Source organism: Procambarus clarkii, chromosome 62, assembly GCF_040958095.1.
Source record: "Procambarus clarkii isolate CNS0578487 chromosome 62, FALCON_Pclarkii_2.0, whole genome shotgun sequence".
Taxonomy (NCBI): Eukaryota; Metazoa; Arthropoda; class Malacostraca; order Decapoda; family Cambaridae; genus Procambarus; species Procambarus clarkii.
In genome coordinates, this window is record NC_091211.1 from 5,751,394 (window position 1) to 5,775,642 (window position 24,249).

Genomic DNA, 24,249 nt, shown 5'->3' on the forward strand with positions numbered 1-24,249 from the left:
AGCCAAAATCAAAAGAAATACTAGTAATTATGTAATAAAAATTTTCATACATGTTTCCTAAAAACAATTTGCACAGGCTGAAGTTTCCTTCAAAAATATATATATTTTTTTCCTTCTGGCGGCCTACGTAACGTGCCTCCTCCCTGCCCCGACTGGACCCGTCCAGGCCTGGTCAAGCCATGTGCTCTCTACCCTCGTGTTACACCACAGTGCCGCGCCATTAGTGAAATATTTTTTGAAATAACTTTTTTATTTTCATGGTAACGTTGAACATTTTTGGCCAAGACTATGTCTGGTGGCAGCATGAATCGTTCTGGAGGTGGTAAGAGGAAGAAGGTTGTCCTAACACTTAAGGACAAGCTACGTGTTATACAACTTTGTGAACATGGTCGGTCGACCTCAAGTGTTGCCAAGGAATTTAAATTAATTAACACTTTCGTGGGCACTAGTACTGTTTCTGATAAAAGGAAACAAAAAGAGAAACTTATGCAATTCATTTCAACCTGTGAAAGTGAAGGTGCAAGCACTAGCAGAGGTTGTGGTAGAAAAACTATGAAAACTTCGAAGCATGTGCAGTTGGATGAGGCTGTGTACAAGTGGTTTGCTCAGCACCGCACAGCTGGCGTGACAATTCGCCTCCCAGAAATACAAAATGCTGCAAGCAGGTTTGCTGCAAGCAGGTTCGCTGCAAGCCTTGGAATAAAGAATTTCGAAGCGAGTGAAGGGTGGGTTGCAAGGTTCAAGGGTAGGCACAATATTGTGAAGAGGAAAATTGTCGGTGAAAAATTGAGTGCAGATGAAAGCAGTGTAGAACCATTTAAACATAAATTACGAGAATATATTGTGGCAAATAATATATATTCGTATCAAATTTTTAATGCAGATGAAACTGGGTTGTATTGGAAGAGTTTACCAGAAAAAACTCTAGCAATGAGGAGTGAGGGTTGTGTGCCAGGACGTAAGGTTTGCAAGGACAGGCTCTCGGCCATGATGTGTGCGAATGCCGACGGCACAGACAGAATCACGTGTGCAATTGTCGGCAAATCTAAGAAACCAAGAGCCTTGCAACATTGCATGGACAGACTGCCAGTGAAATATTATAACTCAAAAAATGCATTGTTTACACAGGAGATCTTTCTTTCCTGGTTTCTTGACGTGTTCTGCAGGGAAGTTCGTGCCTATCAAATTAAGAAACTCAAAATAAGGCCAAGCGAAGTTCGGGCTTTACTGTTGCTTGATAATGCGCCTGCCCACCCCAAAATTGACACGTTAACCTCACATGATGGCAAGATAACATGTATGGCAGTTCCTCCTAACACAACCTCTCTCATTCCAACCTGTCCTCTTAAAAAGAACGTCGCTTTTGGCCGTTTGCCCGTATGGCCGAATTTGGACGTAATTTGAAAATGAAAAAAAAATTAAAATAAAATTGGGATTTCTTTTTTCAACAACAGTAAGTTAAGGGTCCTCTGATAGGTTAGGTGGGCAGGAAATTCTCATAAAGTTTCAAAACGTTATGAAAAACGTGAATTTAAAGTGTCCTCTTATAACCTCTGCGCGTAAGGCGGACGACTCAAATAGAAAACGGAACACAACGTCACTTTTGTGAGTCGATTTCATTTCAAATTACGTCCAAATTTAGCCATATCGCGCATACCAGCCAAAAGTGACGTTCTTTTTAAGAGGACGGGTTGCTCATTCAGCCTATGGATCAGGGAGTTATCTGTGCCACGAAGAGGTTGTACACCAAAAAGATGCTAAACGAAGTTTTGGTGGTTTTGCCTCTTCCGGAAGATATTGAACTCGGTGTGGATAACAGGGCTAAAAAAAAACTTCCTGAATTTGAGGAACTATACAATCAAGGAAGCCATCTATAACTGGGCCAAGGTGTGGAGTGAATTAACGGAATCGACTTTGAAAAATTCCTGAAAAAAACTCCTCAAGTCTACGGTCAGAAATGAGGATGATGCAGAAATAAATTTTGAAGGATTTACAGATGAAATCCATGGAATGTTTAGAAATGCCGGCAAAAACTTAGAAAGACAGGATGTGGTTGATTGGCTTGAACAAGATGCCAATGATCCTGGATATGGTGTGATGAGTGAAGACGAGATTCTCCAGTCTGTTACTGGTGAGGTCGATGAAGAGGATGAAGAAGGCAGTGAAGAACCAACACCAATGACCACGAAATACAGTGTACTCATGACGTATGTTGACGGATTAATAAATATTTCATCTAATTGTGCTCATCCAGAGGTTGGAAACATGTATCCGTACCTTAGGCGAACAAAAGAGCTGATCATACAACTGGCCAGTGAACACAGAAGGCAAGCAACACTTGATTCTTATATGGTACGAAAATCAAACCAAGCGCCTTCAACAAGTGAGGCGGCACATGCAACCCAAGCACCTTCAACAAGTGAGGCGGCACACGCAGCCCAAGTGCCTTCAACCAGTGAGGCTTCCTCAGCTGACAGTGAAAACTAACTTTGCCTAATGAACTGTACAGTAATTTTAAGTGTTAATTTTAGTGTTGTGTTACTATAAGTTATGTAAATTGTCAAGAATTTTTAACTTCAAGATGTGTGTCATCAATCAAGAAGACGAACAACAACAAGGTAAGTTGAGGTTTCTAGTTGAATATTTAATAATTATATGTGGCATGGCACTTCAAATTATGTTGTTTGTAGTATAAAAATAATTGGAAATGGTTAGTTTTGGACTCGTAGGTGAAAAAGTATCATTATCCGAAAAATGTGCTAATCCGGCTGGGGGTCCTTCCCATATAGTCCGGATGATCGAGTGGAGACAGTATTCTGCATTTTCTTCTATGTCGTTCACTCCAGTACGTTGTTATTTTACTGTGCAGATTTGGGACCTGTCCCTCCGGTATTTTCCATGTGTATATTATTTGGTATCTCTCTCGTCTCCTTTCAAGTGAGTACATTTGGAGAGCTTTGAGACGATCCCAATAATTTAGGTGCTTTATCTCGTCTGTGCATGCCATATATGTTCTCTGTATTCCCTCCAATTTCAGCAATCTCTCCTGTTCTGAAGGGGGAAGTGAGTACTGAGCAGTACTCAAGACGGGACAACACAAGTGATTTGAAGAGTACAACCATTGTGATGGGATCACTAGACTTGAAGGTTCTCGTAATCCATCCTATCATTTTTCTGGCTGACGCAATACTTGCTTGGTTATGCTCTCTAAACGTTAGGTCGTCGGACATCATTATTCCCAAATCCTTCACTTGCTGTTTTACTACTATTGGCAGATTCGACTGTGTTTGGTACCCTGTATTATGTTTAAGATCCTCATTTTTCCCGTATCTGAGGACCTGGAATTTATCACTGTTAAACATCATGTTATTTTCTGCTGCCCAATCGAAAACTTTGTTAATACAGTGGTACCTCGCATAACGATTGCCCCAAAAGACGAATATTTTGGGTAACGAACGGCCCGATCGGCGTCAAATCGTCCCTTATGACGAACGCTGGTTTGAGTAACGTCAACACCACATGGTGGGGTCGCGCTGCTTCTTGCACATTCTTAGACGCCTCCGACGATGCACATAAATTATGTTGTTCTTGTTTAAAGATGCTAATGATGCTGGGATATAAAAGGGTGACTACTGAGATGTTGCAAAGCATTGACGTTTTTGTAGGAAAAAAGAAATGAAATGTCTGATATACAACAAATGTCAAAAAGGTTCGTTCGGTGTTCGGCAGGTAGGCTGCTCCATTATAACAATCTTTCTTTGTTTCAAATGTGTTCCATTTGTTTTTTATTTGTCATTTGCGTCTCAATAATGGAGAAGCCTACCTTACATACACTGAATAAACCATTATGACATTTTCCTTTCTTCAAATGTGTTTAATATTTATTTTTCATTTGCCTTATAGCAAAAGGTTCGTTCGGTGGTCGGCAGGTAGGCTGCTCCATGTTTCTTACATACAAAAAACGTAAATAATAAAAAAAATGAAGAATTTTGAACACCAGTACAAATGTCAAAAAGGTTCGTTCGGTGGTCTACAGGTCGGCTGCTCCATGTTTCTTAAAAAAAAAAAAAAAAAAAAAAATAAAAGAACTGTTGAAACAATTTGAAAAATGGACAAATGTCATAAAGGTTCGTTCAGTGTTTGTCGGGTAGGCTGCTCCATTATTGAGAGGCAAGTGACAAATACAAAACAAATGGAACACATACAAAACAAATGGAACACATTTGAAACAAAGAAAGATTGTCATAATGGAGCAGCCTACCCAACAAAAACTGAACGAACCTTTTGCCATAACGAATATGAAAGACAAGGGCTGCTGGCTGGGTTAGTACTGCGTGAGCAACCATTTGTGGCACACGTGCCTCTGGCTCTCAAACACCTGTCCCACACGGTGTTGAAAGACTGCTCAGTCGGTGCAATTCAGACCCTATTGTTTGAAGAACATAAGGGTCATAACATTGGTGAAGCTAGGCGCAATAAGGGCTTAACACAACGGTCGGATGCCTGTGATACAGCACCTATGAGGATGATACAGCAAGCGTATCCAGGTGTAGCTCTGAGCCCCACCCTTGCCATCTCTAATGTATATAGATGATACATAGATGAATCGTTTTCTGCGTTCAGTGATGATGCATCTGATACAAGTAGCATAGATTAACAGTGTTAGCGGCTTCCATGGTGGCGGTGTTCATTGATATTTTCAAGAATACCTGAATCTTTTCCTGACTGATGGACACTCTTTGAGGCTAGCTGAATCTCTTCCTGACTGATGGACACTCTTTGAGGCTAGCTGAATCTCTTCCTGACTGATGGACACTCTTTGAGGCTAGCTGAATCTCTTCCTGTGTGGGACCTTACAAAGCGATCTTTTCAAGACTACCTTTACAAATTGAGCTTTTCCTATAATCGTTTCAATACTACTTTATGCTTTACAAGCTTGGCTACATACCACCTACAAGTACTAAAGCCAAGGGTGCACGCAAGTGCGTTATTTGCAAGCACACATAACGATGAAACAGGAAGCAAAAATCTATCTGTAGCTGGTGCAAGGAGAGCAAAGTCGCGCTGTGTACCATGGACTACTTCGTTGACTATTATGCACCTCCAAAGTACTGAGTGTGTAATACAGTGTGTTACTGTGTAAATAGTATGTGAAACTGTACATATTGTAATATTAGTGAATTTTTACCACGTAATATTGTGACAATAAACATTTATTGTGGACACATTACTGACACATGTATCACAGTTTCATGGAAAATTATGAACATTCTACTGTATACATATTGTAAAGGTCACAAATATGCATCATATACGATAAATGAAACAAATAAAACCGCATTGGAAATGCATAGAAAAAATATTTGAAAATATATTTGTGGCAACACGCGGTGCTTGAATGGCCTGCGCGACCGTGTCTGGGAGCTTCACACACGGGCGACCAGCCCCTGATGATGTCACAGCGCACCTTGTCCACGCCCTCACAGCCAAAGTAAGTGGAATTTGGTAATTATTTCTACATAGACATGTTCAGGGACGGTAATTTATCATTTTACAAGGAAAAATTTTATTTTGGGGAACATTTGATGTCATGCACTCTGGGGAAATTTCACAATAAACACAGTGCATCACACTGGTTACATGGGGGGACACTCGTTTTGTATGACGTCCGTTTCACATGACGAACATGGAACGGATTAAATTCGTTATGCGAGGTACCACTGTATCTGTTTGTAGTTTATCAATGTCTTCAGCAGAGATAATTTTCATGCTGATTTTTGTATCATCTGCAAAGGATGACACGGAGCTGTCATCCTTTTGAACAGCAGTGGTGCAAGGACTGTACCTTGAGGTACAGAGCTTTTAACTGCGCTCGGACTCAATTTTACTTGATTGACTGTTACTCTTTGTGTTCTGTTTGACAGGAAATTGAGTATCCAGCATCCTACTTTACCAGTTATACCTATTGACCTCATCTTGTGTGCAATCACTCCATGGTCACATTTGTCGAATGCCTTTGCAAAATCTGTGTATACGACATCTGCATTATGTTTTTCCTCTAATGCCTCGGTGATTTTGTCCTAGTGGTCAAGTAGCTGTCAGAGGCATGATCTTCCTGCTCTAAATCCATGTTGGCCTGGATTGTGGAGGTTATTGGTTTCCATGAATCTAGTGACCTGACTCCTGATCACTCTCTCAAATACTTTTTTTATGTGGGACGCTAGTGCAACTGGTCTATAATTCTTTGCCAATGCTTTGCTACCACTCTTGTGTAGAGGGGCAATGTCTGCTGCTTTAAGCGCATCTGGTATCTCCCCTGTGTTCAAGCTCTCCCTCCACACTATACTGAGTGCCTGTGCTACTGGCACTTTGCATTTCTTTATAAATATTGAATTCCATGAGTCTGGCCCCGGGGCTGAGTGCATGGGCATATTGTCTATTTCTCTTTCAAAATCTGCCACGCTCGTGCTGATATCAGTTACATTTACAGGTGTTTGAGTATCATTCATAAAGAAATTGTCAGAATCTTCCACTTTCATGCTGAGTATCGGAGTGCTAAACATGTCCTCATACTGCTTTTTTAGGATTTCACTAATTTCTTTGTCATCCTCAGTGTATGAACCTTCACTAATACGAATAGGTCCAATATTGGCAGTGGTTTTCGCTTTTGATTTAGCGAACAAAGCGAAAAGCAAAAAGCGAAAACAAAAGCGAACAAAAAATATTTTGGGTTTTTCTTTATTTCTTGAATTGCTTTCTGTTCTAGTTGCCTTTCTTCAGTCTGATAGGAATGCTTCAGTCTCTGTTCGATTTCTTCAATCTCCCTGTTTAAATTATTTCTTCTTTGTATGGAGAGTCGTGTCTGCTTAAGCATTTCCGTTAATTTCTTCCTCTTTTTGTAATGTCGTCTGCGTTCTCTTTCTACATTGGACCTCTTTCTGGCTTTCCTCAAAGGAACATGTTTCAGACAGACTTCATATGCTGCAGAAGTCAGTTTTTCTATTCCTTGTGTAGGATTTTTATTTCTTAGAACATTTTCCCATTGAATGTTTGTAAGTTCCTTGTTTATTTTCTCCCAGTCTATCTTTTTATTATTAAAATTGAATTTATTGAATAGCCCTTCTCGCTTGTTGATTCTCTTGGGCCTACTACCGTTATTAATGTTAGTTTGCACTTCAATGAGCTTCTGGTCCGAGTACGTAGTGTCTGAGACAGTAATGTATCTGATTAGCTCCTCATTGTTTGTGAATATCAGGTCCAGTGTGTTTTCGTTCCTAGTTGGTTCTGTAATCTGTTGACTGAGCGAGAATTTGTCACAGAATCTCAGTAGTTCTCTGACCTGTGGTTGGTTATTTCCAGGTTGACTTCCTGCTATACTGTAATGTTATTGTTTACTATTCTCCATTTTAAACTGGGTAGATTGAAGTCTCTAAGGAAGATGATGTCTGGTACTGGGTTTGCTAGGTTATCAAGGATATTCTCTATTTTGTGGATCTGTTCAGTGAATTCCTCAACTGTTGCATCTGGCGGTTTGTATATTAAAATAATAAGTAGATTCATATTTTCTGCCTTGATTCCAAATACCTCTACCGCCTCATTGGACGAGTTGAGGAGCTCTGTGCATGCCAGCTTCTCTTTAATATACAGACCTACTCCTCCACTTGACCTAATTACTCTGTCACATCTATATAGATTATAATTTGGGATCCAGATTTCACTATCCACGTGGTCTTTTGTGTGGGTTTCTGTAAATGCACCAAATATTGAGTTCGATTCTATTAGGAGGCCATTTATGAACTTTATTTCTTGTTTTTGGTCTCAAGCCTTATATGTTTGCAAATATGAATGATTTCCCACATTGCGTGTCACTTCTGGTGGGCTTTGGTTGTTCTCTGTCTACTTACCAACTTTGGTAGGTAGACATACTGTATATATATATATATTATATTCTATATTATATTAGTATTCTATATTCTATATTATTATATATATATTAGTGTTTTTGCTGTTATTACACTATACAGTATACACATAATGTATACACCTATCTACATATGTGTTCACCATAACGAACCACTAAGGTGGTATGGTGAGCCCAAAAACAAGAGTGATCTGCCACACCCAGCCAGCCCTCCCTCACTCCTTCAACACCTAACTTGCCAACATTACTACTCGCACAATATTGTTTGTTGTTTTATTACACTGTACACACACACATTATATATATGTATCTAAATGTTTTATTCATTATAACTATACAGTGGCACCTCGACTTATGATTCCCCCGACTTACGATAATTTCGAGTTATGATGTAAATTTAATTGAGAAATGTGACTCGACATACGATGGTGTCGTCGACTAACAATATTTGTTGGTACACGTTCGGGTTGACCGAGCTCGTGGTTCCCGGTCACGCAGTCCGACCTGCCTCAGTTTACTACAGCTGCCCGCTTAGTGATGATCGCGCCTATAAGAAATTCTGCGTTTGTGGTGATTTTTTGCATTTTGAATATTTAAGTAATTATTATATATCACACCAGGAGTCCCAGGAAAGTTAGTGGTAAGGCTCAACATATGAAAACCCATGTAAGGATGACCATAGAGCAGAAACAAGAGATCATTTGCAAATATGAAGATGGTGTGCGGGTTGTTGAACTAGCTAGGCAGTACACCAAATTTCAGTTAATGATATCCACCATACTGGCTAAGAAAAAGGACATTATGAGTGCTAAAGTGGCAAAAGGCGTATCAATAATCACGAAACATAGAACACAAACACTTGAGGATGATGAACAGTTATTATTAATTTGGATACACAACAAGGAGTTAGCTGGTGATAGCATTTTGGAGGCCATCATTTGTGAAAAGGCAAGAAATTTGCATGAAGACCTTTTAAAGAAAACCCCTGGAACGAGTGATGCAGAAGCGAAAGAGTTTAAGGCGAGCAGGGGATGGTTTGAGAAATTTAGAAAAAGAAGTGGAATTCATAGTGTTGTGAAACATGGGGAGGCTGCCAGCTCAGACAAACCAGCGGCTGAAAGATTCATTGGCGAATTTAAAGATTTTGTGCAGAGTGAGGCATACCTACCACAACACGTGTTTAATTGTGACGAGACAGGGCTATTCTGGAAAAGATTGCCAAAGAAAACATACATTACCAAGGAGGAGAAGTCATTGACTGGACACAAGCCTATGAAGTGTTGTGTGGTAATACGAGTGGCGATTTGAAAATTAAACCCTTGCTTGTGTATCATTCCGAAAATCCAAGGGTTTTCAAAAAATATAATGTGCAGAAACACAAAATGTGTGTGATGTGGAAGGCTAATGCTAAGGCATGGGTGAATTGGCAATTTTTTACGGAGTGGGTGAATGAGGTGGTGTGCCCTGCCATCAAAAAATATTTGCAGAACAGTTTGCCACTCAACGCCCTGCTTCTCCTCGATAATGCTCCTGCCCATCCTCCAGGCTTGGAGAATTCATTGATGGAGGAATTTAGTTTTGTTACAATAAAGTTCCTTCCTCCCAACACTACTCCTCTGCTTCAGCCTATGTACCAGGAAATCATTCCCAATTTTAAGAAACTTTGTTATGAAACTTTTCCGGAGATGTGTCGAAGTGACAGATGCCACAAACCTCACCCTCAAAGAGTTCTGGAAAAAACATTTAAACATTTATAGTGCTTTAAAAGTTGTTGACAAAACCTGGCAAGAAGTGACTTTAAGAACCATGATCTCTGGCTGGAGAAAACTGTGGCCTGAATGTGTTGCAGAACGAGACTTTGAGGGGTATGAGCCTGAACCTGAAGTACCTCTTGTTGAGGAAATTGTTTCTCTGGGTCGGCAATTGGGTTTGGAGTTGGATGGTGCTGATGTGGAGGAGTTGGTGGAAGAACACAACAAAGAACTGACCACCGAAGAACTCCAAGCCCTTCAAAAGGAGCAGCAAGAAGAGGCAGCCGAGGAAATTTCTTCAGGGGAGGATGTGCCAGTACAGAATGTCTCTTCCTCAACAATTAAGAAAATGTGTGCAGCATGGGAAGAATTGCAAACCTTTGCTGAAACGACTCACCCAAATCAAGCTGCAGCTGGGTGTTGCCTTAACCTATTCATTGACACTGTGATGCATCATTACAGACAAATGTTAAAACGAAGGGAAAAACAAATGTCTCCTGACAAATTTGTAGTGAGACAAACAAGCACTGAACCACAACCAGGTCCTAGTGGTATTCAGGCAAAATGTAGGAGAGAGAGTACCCCAGAAAAAACATCACTGCCTGATGTGATAATGGAAGGGGGACTCCCAAACAGTAACATCTCTCCTCCTCTCCCCTCATCACCATCTTCCATACGCCATCAAGAGCCCTCCATAAAGGTAAGATTAACTTATGTACTGTATTGTAGTTAGAAAAAACATTATATTCAGTATAAAATGTATTTGTAAGTTAATATTTTGGACGGTGGGGAACGGATTAATTCAATACCCTTTATTTATTATAGGAAAAATCGCTTCGACTTACGATATTTTGACTTACGATCCGTCTCTGGGAACGGATTAGCATCGTAAGTCGAGGGCCCACTGTACAAATACACTTGTCATGCAGTGTATTGGCCACCATACAAGTCACACAACTGCCAGCTGACGACGCTACTCTCTCACTAAAATGGCTTCCCCACCATATTCCATTTACTGTTGTTACACTCTATACACACGCTATATATATCAGTATCTACATATGTGTTCACCATAGTGAACCACTAATTTGGTACGGTGATACCAAAAAACAAGAGTGGGCTGCAACACCCAGCCAGCCCTCTCTCACTCCTTCAACACCTAACTCACCAACATTACTCCTCCCACAATACTGTTTGTGGTTTTATTACACTATATTCACACATTATATAAGTAGCTACATGTTTTATTCACCATAACTGTACAACTAAGCTGGTAAGGTGTCCAAACAACATAGTGGCAACAAAACACTGTATGGGAAGTCACACAGCATTCAGCAGACAATGCTGGGAGACGATGCTGCCTCCCTCTCTCCCTCCTCACCATGATTACTCCTCCCTCAATACTGCGCACTTTTTCTAATTTACACCACAATCCTGCTGTTATCAGAATCCTGGTCACAATATCCTGTAAATGAATAATTTTTTCACAAGTTTATTTTGTAAAGGAACATGAGAAGTCATTTGAAGATTCTTAGATGGACGAAATAATGGCAGTGTGCTGTTGCTAGTGCTGTGAACACCTTGAACAGCATTGATTCACTGATATCTGAACATTGTACAAAGTCTTTATCACAGTCAGGCTCTTCTGTAATACTGTCATGGCTAAATAATACCAGTTACATATATATTTTGACATTTTTAGGCAATGCTGTGGTCATAAGCTGAGCAGCAATGCTGTTAGCTCATGCTGCATGCACCAGCCTTGGTTGCTCACTAAATACTAAGGCTCTCACACCCTGGAATGTTGCCGACGATTTAAAAAAAAAGGGCATCTGTTTACGAGAGCCCTGAGGAAGCTGATGTGTACTCTGTGTAGCCGCGGGAGTTTTGAATGCTACTCTATACTTACAAGAGCCTCGAGGCGCGTTGCGCACCACCCATCGAGAGCCTCAAGGCACGTTGCGCAGCGCAGTGGTTAAGGGCATCAACCCGGCCAGACGCAACAAAAATTTGTATTTATATATAAATATTTTGTCACAAAAGTCTTCATTTGTGTTCCGTGATCAGCAGGAAAAATAATAAAAAAAATCGGAGATGGCATGTTTTGGCCACAATAGGGCCGGGAAATCTAGCAAAAACGAGGCGTTGACAGAGCAAGTGCAAGAGGTAGGTCTGCTCCACCCGAGCTGTCTGACAGGAGTTGCCACAAAGATATTATTACCTAATTATTTCAATGTCTGATTTTTTCTTAGTTTTTTGCAGTAATATTATTCAATAGTGTGTAGTGTGATATAATTATATAAAAAAATGTGTGAATCATCACTATACTCAAAATTATGGTGTGCATATTAGTGATTCAATTATTTTGTTCATTAAACAATAAACAAATACTTTTGTGGTTATTGCACTATATACACAGGTTATATATAAGTTTCTGCATGTTTTGTTCACCCTAACTGTACAATTAAGCTGGTATAGTGAGTTCTGACTGACAGAGGTCGCCACACACAGCTGATGCTCCCCCCCCTCCCTCCCTCCCTCACTGGTTCAAGCCAGACACACTAATATTCCCCCTCCAACTATGCTGTTTGTGATGTTATTACACTATATACACACATTATATATAAGTATCTACATGTTTTGTTCACCATAACTGTACAACTAAGCTGGTATGGTGCCCAAAGAGCATAGTGGTCAGCCTTACACAGTATGACACAGCATGACACCCTTACACCCTTACACAAGTCAAGCCTGGCCTTGGGCTGGGCTTGGGGAGTAGAAGAACTCCCAGAACCCCATCAAGCAGGTATCAAGCAGGTATGCCTGACATGTGCCAAACCTCACTGGAAGACAGAAAATGCTATGACCTCAGCTGCCCATACTTTCACGTGAAAGGCACAGAACGCTACATAAAGAGTGGCAAGCAGGATAATGAATTTGGAGGAACTCGATAAATTTTTATAACAAACCAAAAGAGAATTCAAAAGGAGGAGCATGGAACTGGATACCAGATCCACTTGCATTCCAGAATTATAGATACAACTACCCACCGAAAGGGAACTACAACTACGACAGACAACTGCCCTACAACAATCAGCACTGGTCAGAACAAACTCAATATGTCCATGCATAATGGGCTGGACAAAAAAGTCTCCCAGTCAAACTATCACTAATAGAGTAACCTCATTCATCTTTGCCAACATACAAAGACTAAAAACAAGAACAAACAAAGTACAATTCATAAATGGCCTCCTCACGGAGTCAAATGCAGTATTTGGAGCTTTCACAGAAATCCACGCAGGAGAACTCTTAGACAGTGAGATCTGGATTCCAGGATATAACCTATACAGGTGTGATAGGAAAATTAGGTCACATGGAGGAGTGGGTCTGTATATTAGGGAAGACCTTGTATGCTCGGAGCTCCTTAACGTTACAAATGAGGTGGTAGAGATATTGGGATTAAAAATAGAGAAAATAAACTTAGTGAATATTCTAATATACAAACTGCCAGATGCAACGGCTGAGGAATTCACAGAACAGATAAACAAAATAGAGAATAGCTTTGATAATTTGGAGAACCCGATACCTGATATTATCTTTCTAGGTGATTTCAACTTGCCTAGTCTCAGGTGGAGAATAGCAAACAATAATATTATACCAGGAAATCTATCGGGACCTAACCAACCACAGATTAGAGAACTACTTAGATTCTGTGACAAATTTTCACTCAACCAGCAGATATCGGAGCCAACAAGAAATGAAAATATTCTAGATCTGGTCTATGCGAACAATGAAGACATTATCATGGACATTATGATATCAGATACCACATACTCAGATCACAAGCTCATTGAAGTGCAAACGACCATCAATACTCAGAATAGACCTAAAACGTTGATAAAGCGAGAGGGGTTATTCAGTAAATTCAATTTTAATAATAAAAGGATAGACTGGGAGATAATAAACAGGGAACTTACAAACATTCCATGGGAAACTGTTCTAAGTAATACAAGTCCTACAAAAGGAATAGAAAAACTGACTTCAGAAGCGTATCAAGTCTGTCTAAAACATGTTCCTTTGAGGAAAGCCAGAAAGAGATCCAACGTAGAAAGAGAACGCAGATAACACTATAAAAGAAGGAAAAAAATAGCAGAAATGCTTATGCAGACACTAATTTCCCGTCAAAGAAGGAATAATTTAAATAGGGAGATTGAAGAAATCGAGCGGAAATTGAAACACTCATATCAAACTGAAGAAAGGCAGTTAGAACAGAAAGCAATTCAGGAAATAAAGAAAAATCCAAAATACTTCTTCACATATGCGAAATCAAAAGCAAAAACCACTGCCAGTATTGGACCTATTCGTATTAGTGAAGGTTCATACACTGATGATGACAAAGAAATTAGTGAAATCCTAAAAAAGCAGTATGAAGACATGTTTAGCATTCCAATAAACAACATGAAAGTGGAAGATCCAGACAATTTCTTTATGCGGGATATCTAAACCCCTGTAAATATAACTGATATCAACACGAGCATACTAGACTTTGAAAGAGAAATTGAAACATGCCCATGCACTCGGCCCCGGGTCCAGATTCATGGAATTCAATATTTATAAAGAAATGCAAAGTGCCGGTAACACAGGCACTCAGTATAGTGCAGAGGAAGAGCTTGGACACGGGGGAGATACCAGATGCACTTAAAGTAGCAGACATAGCCTCTCTAAACAAGGGAGGGCGCAAAGCATTGGCAAAGAATTATAAACCAGTTGCACTAATGTCACACATAATAAAAGTATTTGAGAGAGTGATTAGGAGTCAGGTCACCAATTTCATGGAGACCAATGACCTTTACAACCCTGGTCAACATGGATTTCGAGCGGGAAGATCGTGCCTCTCACAGCTACTTGATCATTACAACAAAGTCACTGAGGCATTAGAGGAAAAACAGAATGCTGCTGTGACATACACAGACTTCACAAAGACTTTCGATAAATGTGACCATGGCGTGATAGCACACAAAATGAAGTCAATGGGAACAACTGGTAAAGTAGGACGCTGGATACTCAGTTTTCTGTCAAACAGGACTCGGTGAGTAATAGTCAACCATATAAAATCGAGTCCAAGTGCAGTTAAAAGCTCTGTACCTCAGGGTACAGTCCTTGCACCGTTGCTTTTCCTTATTCTCATATCAGATATAGACAAAAATACAAGTCACAGCTTCGTATCATCCTTTGCAGATGACACAAAAATCAGAGTGAAAATTACCTCGGCAGAAGACATTGAAAAACTTCAAGCTGATATTAATAAAGTTTTTGACTGGGCACCAGAAAATAACATGATGTTTAACAGTGATAAATTCCAGGTACTTAGATATGGTAAAAATGAGGACCTTAACACTTTCGTCTGGTAACGACGCAGCATTGCGTCATATTTTTACTGTCGGTAATCTCGGTTTACTAAAATAATGGCCAAAAATCAGGTTTTTATTCGATTTTTGGGGGACTGGTTTTAAAATGTGCGCGATAAAACAAATGTTCAACCCATGTCATGTGCAACACACAACACTGAAGTGGTAAGTACAAAAAGTTGTATTATTTTTTATATTTTTTTTTGTTCATACCTTCACATATTGTACTAGCAATATTGTTCTTCAATTGGTCCTTATATGCACATATCCATCTAAAGCATTCTATTAGGAACAATTTCTTACCTAATTGAGCGCTGTAACACGAAAATTGAGATTAGCAACCGGTAAAAATACTAAACATTTGTGAGCAGGAATTGGGAGTGTAACTGGAAGGTGTCTGGGCGCTCCCTCGCGGCTAACGCGTGGCCAGTCTTCAACTCGTCGGCGGGTGAAGCGTGACCAGGTTTTTTATTTTATATGCTAATATTCCTCTAGAGAATTCTATTGCGAACCCATTGATACCAAAATGAAAGACCTAGGACGAAAATTGGGGTGACCAGAGTGAAAAGAGTGAACACATTTTATCACTTTTGCGCGCTCCTGGGTAACTCGTTCGCACTTTCTCTGTTTGCTGCGGGTAATTAGCTGGGCTCTTGGAGTTTATATGCATTTAGTGCTGTAGAGAATTCTATTGCGAACACAATGATACCAAATTTAATCTCGTAGGACGAGAATTGAGGTGACAAAGTTGAAGAGAGTATACACTTTTCAGAATTAACGCGCGCTCCCGTGGAACGCTGGGACCCACTATGCATAGTTGAGGGGTGGCGCACAGGGTGCGCCACATATAATTACACCACATAGGGTGTTAAACATAATACAGGGTACAAAACACAATCAAATGTGCTCATACTAGGAAAACAGCATGTAAAGGATTTGGGAATAATAATGTCTGACGACCTAACGTTTAGGGAGCATAACCAAGCAAATATTGCGTCAGCCAGAAAAATGATAGGATGGATTACGAGAACCTTCAAATCCAGGGATCCCATCACAATGGTTGTACTCTTCAAGTCACTTGTGTTGTCCCGTCTTGAGTACTGCTCAGTACTCACTTCCCCCTTCAGAGCAGGAGAGATTACTGAAATAGAGGGAATACAGAGAACATATACTGCATGCATAGACGTGATAAAGCACCTAAATTATTGGGATCGTCTCAAAGCCCTCCAAATGTACTCACTAGGAAAAAGACGAGAGAGATATCAAATAATATACACATGGAAAATACTGGAGGGCCAAGTACCAAATCTACACAGTAAAATAACAATGTATTGGAGTGAACGATACAGAAGAAAATGCAGAATAGAACCAGTGAAGAGCAGGAGTGCCATAGGCACAATCAGAGAACACTGTATAAACATCAGAGGTTCACGGTTGTTCAACACCCTCCCAGCAAACATAAGAAATATTGCCAGAATAACCGTGGACATCTTCAAGAGGAAACTAGATTGTTTCCTCCAAGGAGTGCTGGACCAACTGGGCTGTGGTGGGTATGTGGGCCTGCGGGCCTCTTCAAGCAACAGCCTAGTGGACCAAACTCTCACAAGTCCAGCCTGGCCTCTGGCCAGGCTTGGGAAGTAGAAGAACTCCCAGAACCCCATTAACCAGGTATGACATGCAGATGATGCCACTCCCTCACCAAAATAACTTCTCCCAACATACTCATTTTGCTGTTATTACACTACATATACATGTTATATATAAGTATCTACATATATGTTCACCATAGCGAACCACTAAGCTGGTATGGTGAGTGCAGACAGTAATAGGTGGCAACACAGATTCGGCAGACGACGCTACCGCTTTCTCTCCCTCTACTTTACTCCTCCCACAATACTGCGTACAGTGCAAATGATCCTGCTATTATCAGAATCCTGGTCATTTTTTATCACAGTCAGGGGGTCTTCTGTAATACTATCAGCACTAAATAATACCAGCTACATGTATATTTTTATAAAATTTTAGGCAATGCTCTGGTCACAAGATGAACAGCAGTGCTGTGAGCTAATGCTGCTTGCACCAGCCTTGGTGGCCCACTCAATACTGAGGCTTTCACACCCGTGAATGTTGCCCACGATTTTTTTTTTTTTTATGGCGCTTGCTTACAAGAGCCCTGAGGAAGCTGATGTGAACCCTGTGTATCCTGGGGACTTTTAAATCTTGCGCAGTACTCCAAAATATCATATGAAGTGGTGCACAATTTTGCGACAGTTACTCAACAAATTATATGATGTGTTGCACAGTTTAAGGGTTAATTATGCTTTCAAAATGTTCATGTGTATATACTGTATTATTATCTCATACACTAAAAATTAATTTTTAATTAATTTTAAATTTTGTGATATCTGGAATGTCATTGTACAGATTTACAAGGTTTATTTGATGTATACTGGTATATAGTCTGCTGGCCATGACTTTGGTTCATGGCAGAGGAAACTTTGCAGTATTGGCATACCTAGCAAAAATTTGTCCCTGTTGGGAAGTGTTTATTTGATGTCAAAGAATCTTTATTTTTCAGTCATTGACTTGAAGACCTGACTCTCAATCTTTTCCTTTGCAGCTCCTACTGTCACCAGAAGAATAACACCTGCAGTGCCAACACTCAGTGGCATTAGAGCTCATGTGTCAGAAATATCGCATACATGGTACCATCAGCAGTGTCATGAAATTTATTACATTATTATAAATATTACATGTACAGGGGTAAGATTTGCTTCAGTCCATTTCAACATCCTGATTATAACATCCACATCCTCAACATCCTTTGGGTGGATGTTTACTCAACTCCTTCAAATTTTGTCATGTGTTGCCATACCATCATTTGCAGTAAACATACTTTCATCTGAAGCACTGTACATGTATTGTCAACATCACATGCACTATATTATCATCATCTCATGCACTGTTTAAAAAAATGGTGTATCATTGATTGATTTTAAGATCTTAGTACTTATTAATAATGTATTGTGTATAAGTGTTATAAATGTTTTTAATATTTTTATTTGGCAAGAAAATATTTCAAGGTTATTTAATTGAATAATTTTGTAGGATAAATTAATTCTGCTCTTAGTGTCAAAACTTTAACTAACATTTTTCATTACAAAACATCACACACACACTATTTCCTCTATATGAACTACTGTATTGAAAGAGTATTCAAAAAAGAAAATAGATATCTGTGTAGTTTATAGTAAATATGGATTCATATCTTTGACAGGTTATTTAATCTTGAAGTTCATTGGGCACATTCTTGTAAACACCACACACATGTTCACACAAATTACAAACCATATGTGCTTGATTCTTGTGCTGTGGCTGTATTTATAATAAGACATCTCTCAGTACAGCAATAAAATATATAGTTCACAAAGTCAAGCACAGATGCTAATTTTGCTGCTGTTGGCTGCATCTGAAAGAGTGTATTTGTATGTCTCTTGTTACATCCGGTAATTCACAGAAAATATTGTACAGCATATTTTATAATATAAAACACTTTTCTTAGTAATTGTGAATCATTAACACCAGTGGGATACATATTATAAAATTTTACATTCTGGTTTTTTTATGTCCTGACAGTTATTTGCTTTATATTCATGCAAAAGGAATGGGATTTTTTCCAGTAGCTTAATTGACCTTCGATGCTATCTGGTGACAGCAGAAGTAACACTTCATAACCTGGCTGCTCTAGGCTGGTTGCCGTGTAACATATTACCTGTCTATCCCACAAATCAAGTGTTTAGCATCTTTAACAACATTTGCTTTTGTAATATGCAAAAGCTTGTGCAAACTAAAAACTACATCATAAATATGTTATTTAGACTTTTCTCTAATATTTATAAAGGCAACTAGAATTTATTCAGGAGAGTAATAGTAAAAATGTTTACAAGACTTTTCTAATAAGCTGTAGATGTTTCATTAGAGGTAATACTTTAGAATTTTTTGGATCAAATAACAATTCAGATCTGTATATGGGAGTAAACTGTACAGAAACATATAATGATGAAAAACCCCATCATTGTTGAATGTTCAAAAATGGCATATAAAAAATTTAATATACAGTAATATCATACAAGAATTTGAAACTACTTTCAGAAATATCAAAAGTTAATTATGAGTGTTAATTCAGAAGAGAAGCCTTATCGCTGTTCAATGTGTCTAAAAGACTTTTCACAAAAATCAAATCTAATGGCACACATGAGGATTCATACAGGAGAGAAACCATATCACTGTTCAGAATGTCTAAAAGACTTTACAGGTAAATCAGCTTTAATAACTCACATGAGGATTCATACAGGAGAAAAACCATATCACTGTTCAGAATGTCTAAAAGACTTTACAGGTAAATCAGCTTTAATAACTCACATGAGGATTCATACAGGAGAAAAACCATATCACTGTTCAGAATGTCTAAAAGACTTTTCAGTTAAATCAAGTCTAGTAAAACATTTGAGGATACATACAGGAGAGAAACCATATCACTGTTCAGAATGTCTAAAAGACTTTTCAGTTAAATTAAGTCTAGTAAAACATTTGAGGATACATACAGGAGAGAAACCATATCACTGTTCTGTGTGTCTAAAATGTTTTTCACAAAAATCAAGTTTAATAACACACATGAGAATTCATACAGGAGAGAGACCATATCACTGTTCAGAATGTCCAAAAGACTTTTCAGACAAATCACCTTTAATAATGCACATGAAGAGTCATACAGAAGAGAAACTATATCACTGCTCAGAGTGTCTAAAAAACTTTTTATGTCAATCGAGCCTAATAACGCACATGAGGATACATTCAGGAGAAAAACCATATCACTGTTCAGAGTGTCTAAAAGACTTTTCATATAAATCAGGTCTAATAACACACATGAGGATTCACACAGGAGAGAAACCATATCACTGTTCAGTATGTCTAAAAGACTTTTCAGGTAAATCACATCTATTGAGACACATTAGAATTCATGCAACGTAAAAGCTTTATCAGTCGTCTAAAATGCTTTTCATGTAAGTGATGTACAGTAAGACACACGAAACCTCTTATAGGACAGCATTAGCATTGTCTCAAGGGGCTTTATATAATTAAATTTTAGTAATACATAAGGGTTAGAGTAAGGAAACCATAAAAGTGTTGTATTTTTCAAAAAATTTAACATAAACTTGATATAGTTACCTCTTAGGTAATTACCTAAGTGTTTTTACCTAAGTGTAAGTTTATCTTTTACCTACAGGATGAAAAAGTTTACCTTTTACCTACAGGATGAGAGCTATGCTCAAGATGTCCTGTCGTCCCAAAACTCTTTATCATATAATGCTTTGAAACTACTGACGGTTTTAACCTCCACCTCCTTCTCACTTAACTTGTTCCAACCATCTACCACTCTGCGAAAGTGAATTTTATTATATTTCTTTGGCAGCTTTGCTTAGCTTAAATCTACAACTTCTTGTTCTTGCAGTCCAGGTCTCAGAAATTCTTCCCTATCAATTTTGTCAATTCCCATTATTATTTTGTATGTAGTGATCATATTGCCTCTTTTTATTCTATCTTCTAGTTTGGTATATTTAATGCCTCTAACCACTCCTTGTACTGCTTGTACTTCAGTTCCAGGAGCCATTTAATTGCATGGCTTTGAACCTTTTCCAGTTTGTGTGCTGCTTAACCACTGTTCTGGGCGGCCTTAAAATATAACACATCTGTGGTGTGCAAAAAATAAACTCTTTGCCACAATTTTTGTTCCCTTATATTGTTAATGTAGTCTCTGATCACAGGAAAATAAAAACAAATATTGTATGTGACATACTTTAGTTGTGATGGAGCTTAGAAGTTGAGCAAATTATGGGCGCTGAGTGATGGAGTGCTCATGGCCACTCGACCCCGCCACCCCGTGGGGTGGCAGTTGCCGTGAATATAATTTTTCACAATTATTTTGGTGTGCATCATTCGTTTCTTCTGTGTTTTTTGCTGTATTATTATTCAGAAGTGTGTAATTTGTGGAATTTATATAGGTGGAACATTTATATAGGCATGGAACATCGCTATGCTCAAAATTATGGGGCTCATATATGTGACATGTGTATTATATTATACGATCAATCAAACGGTGTTTTTGCTGTCATTACACTATATAAACACGTTGTATATATCTATATATGTGTTCACCATAACGAACCACTAAGTTGGTTTGGTGAGTCCAAACAACAAAAGTGGCCGCCACACACCAGCTAGCAGACACCACCTCCTTCCCTCCTTCAACACCTCACTCAGCAACATACTTCCTACCAACATATTTCTTTTGCTGTTATTACACTATATATACACACATGTTATATATTAGTATCTACATGTTCATAATAAACCACTACGTTGTATGGCGAGACCAAACAACAAGAATGGTCTCCACACACCAACTAGCAAACGCATCCTCCCTCCCTCCTTCCCTCCTTCACCAACACCTCACTCGGCAACATTCGTCCTACCAACATACTCCTTTTACTGTTATCACACTTTATATATGTATCTGCATGTTTTGTTCACCATAACTGTACAACTAAGCTGTTATGGTGTCCAAACAACACAGTGACCACTAAAATCTGCATGACAAGTGACACTGCAGCTAGCAGACGACAGCCTCACTCCCTCCCTCATCAACACCTCCCTCACCATAATGGCTCCTCCCAGCATACTGTTCATTCTGTTATTACAATATATACACACATTATATATAAATATCTACATTTGTGTTCACCATAGCAAACCACTAAGCTGGTATGGTGAGCTCAGACAATAACAGAGGTTGCCACACAGTCAACTGACATTCCCTCCCTCCCTCACTCCCAAAGAATTCTCCTCCTACCATACTATGCACAGCATTAATTATCACCACAATCCTACTATTATCAGAATTTTGGTCATTTTTGTCACAGTCAGGGGTCTTCTGTAATACTATCATTGCTAAATAATAAGTTACATATATATTTTGACATTTTTAGGCGATGCTGTGGTCACAAGCTGAACAGCGGTGCTGTTAGCTCATTCTGCATGTGCTAGCATTGGTTTCTCACTTAGTACTGATGCTCTCACACTTGGGAATGTTACCAACAATTGAAAAAAAGAATGCCATTTGTATACAGGTCCTGAGACACCGGATGTGAGCCCCGTGTACCCGTGGGAGTTTTGAATCGCTCCCTATACCTAAAAATGCCACGTGGCTTTGCGCACTCTCGATCTAGCTCCTCAAGGCACGTTGCGTAGCACGATGTTAAGATATGGGCACCATATAGGAGCCTGACAGCAGGGTGGACAGCGCTCGGGATTCGTAGTCCTGAGGTTCCAGGTTCGAGCCCCGGTGGAGACGGAAACAAATGAGCATAGTTTCTTTCACCCTGATGCTTCTGTTCACTTAGTAGTAAATAGGTACCTGGGAGTTAGACAGCTGCTATGAGCTGCTTCCTGGGGGGTGTGTAACAAAAAAGTTGGCCTGGTCGAGGACTGGGCCACAGGGACGTTAAGCCCCGAAATCATCTCAAGCTAACCTTACAAGTACTGTATTACATATTCCAGCTTTGGTCTCACTTAGGTTGTTAACAATTTCTTTAGTATTTCACCATCCATGTACTTAACTACTGCAAATATGATGCCCCTGTGGTGCACTGAAAAAAACTTATTTCCAAAAAATGTTGTTATCTCTGTATATTGTTAAAATTCGGTCTCTGATCACGAGACACTAAAGTAAAATATTGTGTGTGACATACTTTAGTTTTGATGAAGCTGAGAAGTTGGTGCAATTTAGGGGGCATAACGTGCAATTTAGGGTCCATGACATCAAAAATTCAATAAACTGAAAAGTTGTTCAATTTCAATCAAACTTTATTGACTAGCTGTATATATAAAGGGCTCCAACTGGTCAAAGTTTCAGCATCGCAGCCTAAATAGAAATATAGATAAAAAATTAAAAAAAAATTTCAAAGAATGTTCAAAATGTTCCAAAATTAACATCAAACACAAGTGTCAACTGAAATCATTTCTATAACATTACTATCATAATAACATCTAATAACAGATTAAACTTTGTACAGTGGTACTTTTGTTTTCGTAATTAATTCATTCCCAGAGATGGTATGAAAACTGAAACTACGAAAATCGAAACGAATTTTCCCATAAGACAATGTAAATTGAATTAATCCGTTTTACACCCCCCAAAAATATTAACTAAAAATACATTTTATACAGAATAATACTCTTAGGTACCTTACCTTTATAGGAGAACTCATGTTGGCGTATGGAAGACAGTGAGGAAGGGGAGAAGTGTTAGTGTTTAGAAGGGGAGTCCCCTTCCATTATAACCGCAGTGATGACATTTGTGGGGTATTCAATTTCTCTCTTACGATTTACAGGTACTGTATATCACTAGGACCTGGTTGTGGCTCACTGCTTGCTTGTCTTACTAAGAATTTGTCTATAGACACTAGTTTTTCCTATGTTTTAACACTTGTCTGTAGTGAGACATCACATTGTCTCACTATGAATGATCTCTTATTTTTCCTCTATTGTCATCCTCACAACTATTTTCTTAAATTGAACATTACCACTGACTTTCTTGGCATGCATGTTTTCCATGTCATGATATATAATATAAACTTTCATGTTTAGAAACCAAAAAAGCACAAAAACAATGAGAAAGAATCTAAGCACGATCATCACTAGGCAGGAGACACTGGAAAACTGAAGCACCACACTCGCCATGGACTCGTACGTGTATAATCAAACTACGACCAGAGACAAACTACGACAACCTAATCTAGAAATATACTACGAGAACCGAAAACTACGATAACTGAGGTGCCACTGAATTTTTATCCAACTATATAATTTTTTTTTTTTTTTTTTTTTATGGGGGGTTCTCATTTTTGTTATTAAGCTACTTGCATGGAACTTATACACCTTATTGAACACATGCATATCTGTAAGAGTGCAAATTTTGAAGGAAATCAGTCGACATCAACCTCAGCCACTGTTGGCAATTTTTTTTTTTTACTTCATTTTGTTCACGTGACTTACAACTTTATTTATTTATTTATTTATTTATTTATTTATATATATATATATATATATA

General features: G+C 38.8%; 1 protein-coding gene across 2 annotated transcripts in view; it reads left to right on the top strand.

Moving 5' to 3' along the window:
- LOC138354254 (zinc finger protein 271-like) overlaps positions 1-23,214 on the top strand; it is a 109,435-nt gene extending 86,221 nt beyond the window's left edge. For both annotated transcript variants that reach the window (XM_069308161.1, XM_069308160.1), the window contains exon 3: positions 17,701-23,214. In XM_069308161.1, the coding sequence (XP_069164262.1) occupies positions 19,251-20,111 (861 nt within the window). In that variant the 5' untranslated portion in view covers positions 17,701-19,250 and the 3' untranslated portion in view covers positions 20,112-23,214. The remainder of the gene's footprint in view (positions 1-17,700) is intronic.
- The last annotated feature ends 1,035 nt before the right edge of the window (positions 23,215-24,249 follow it).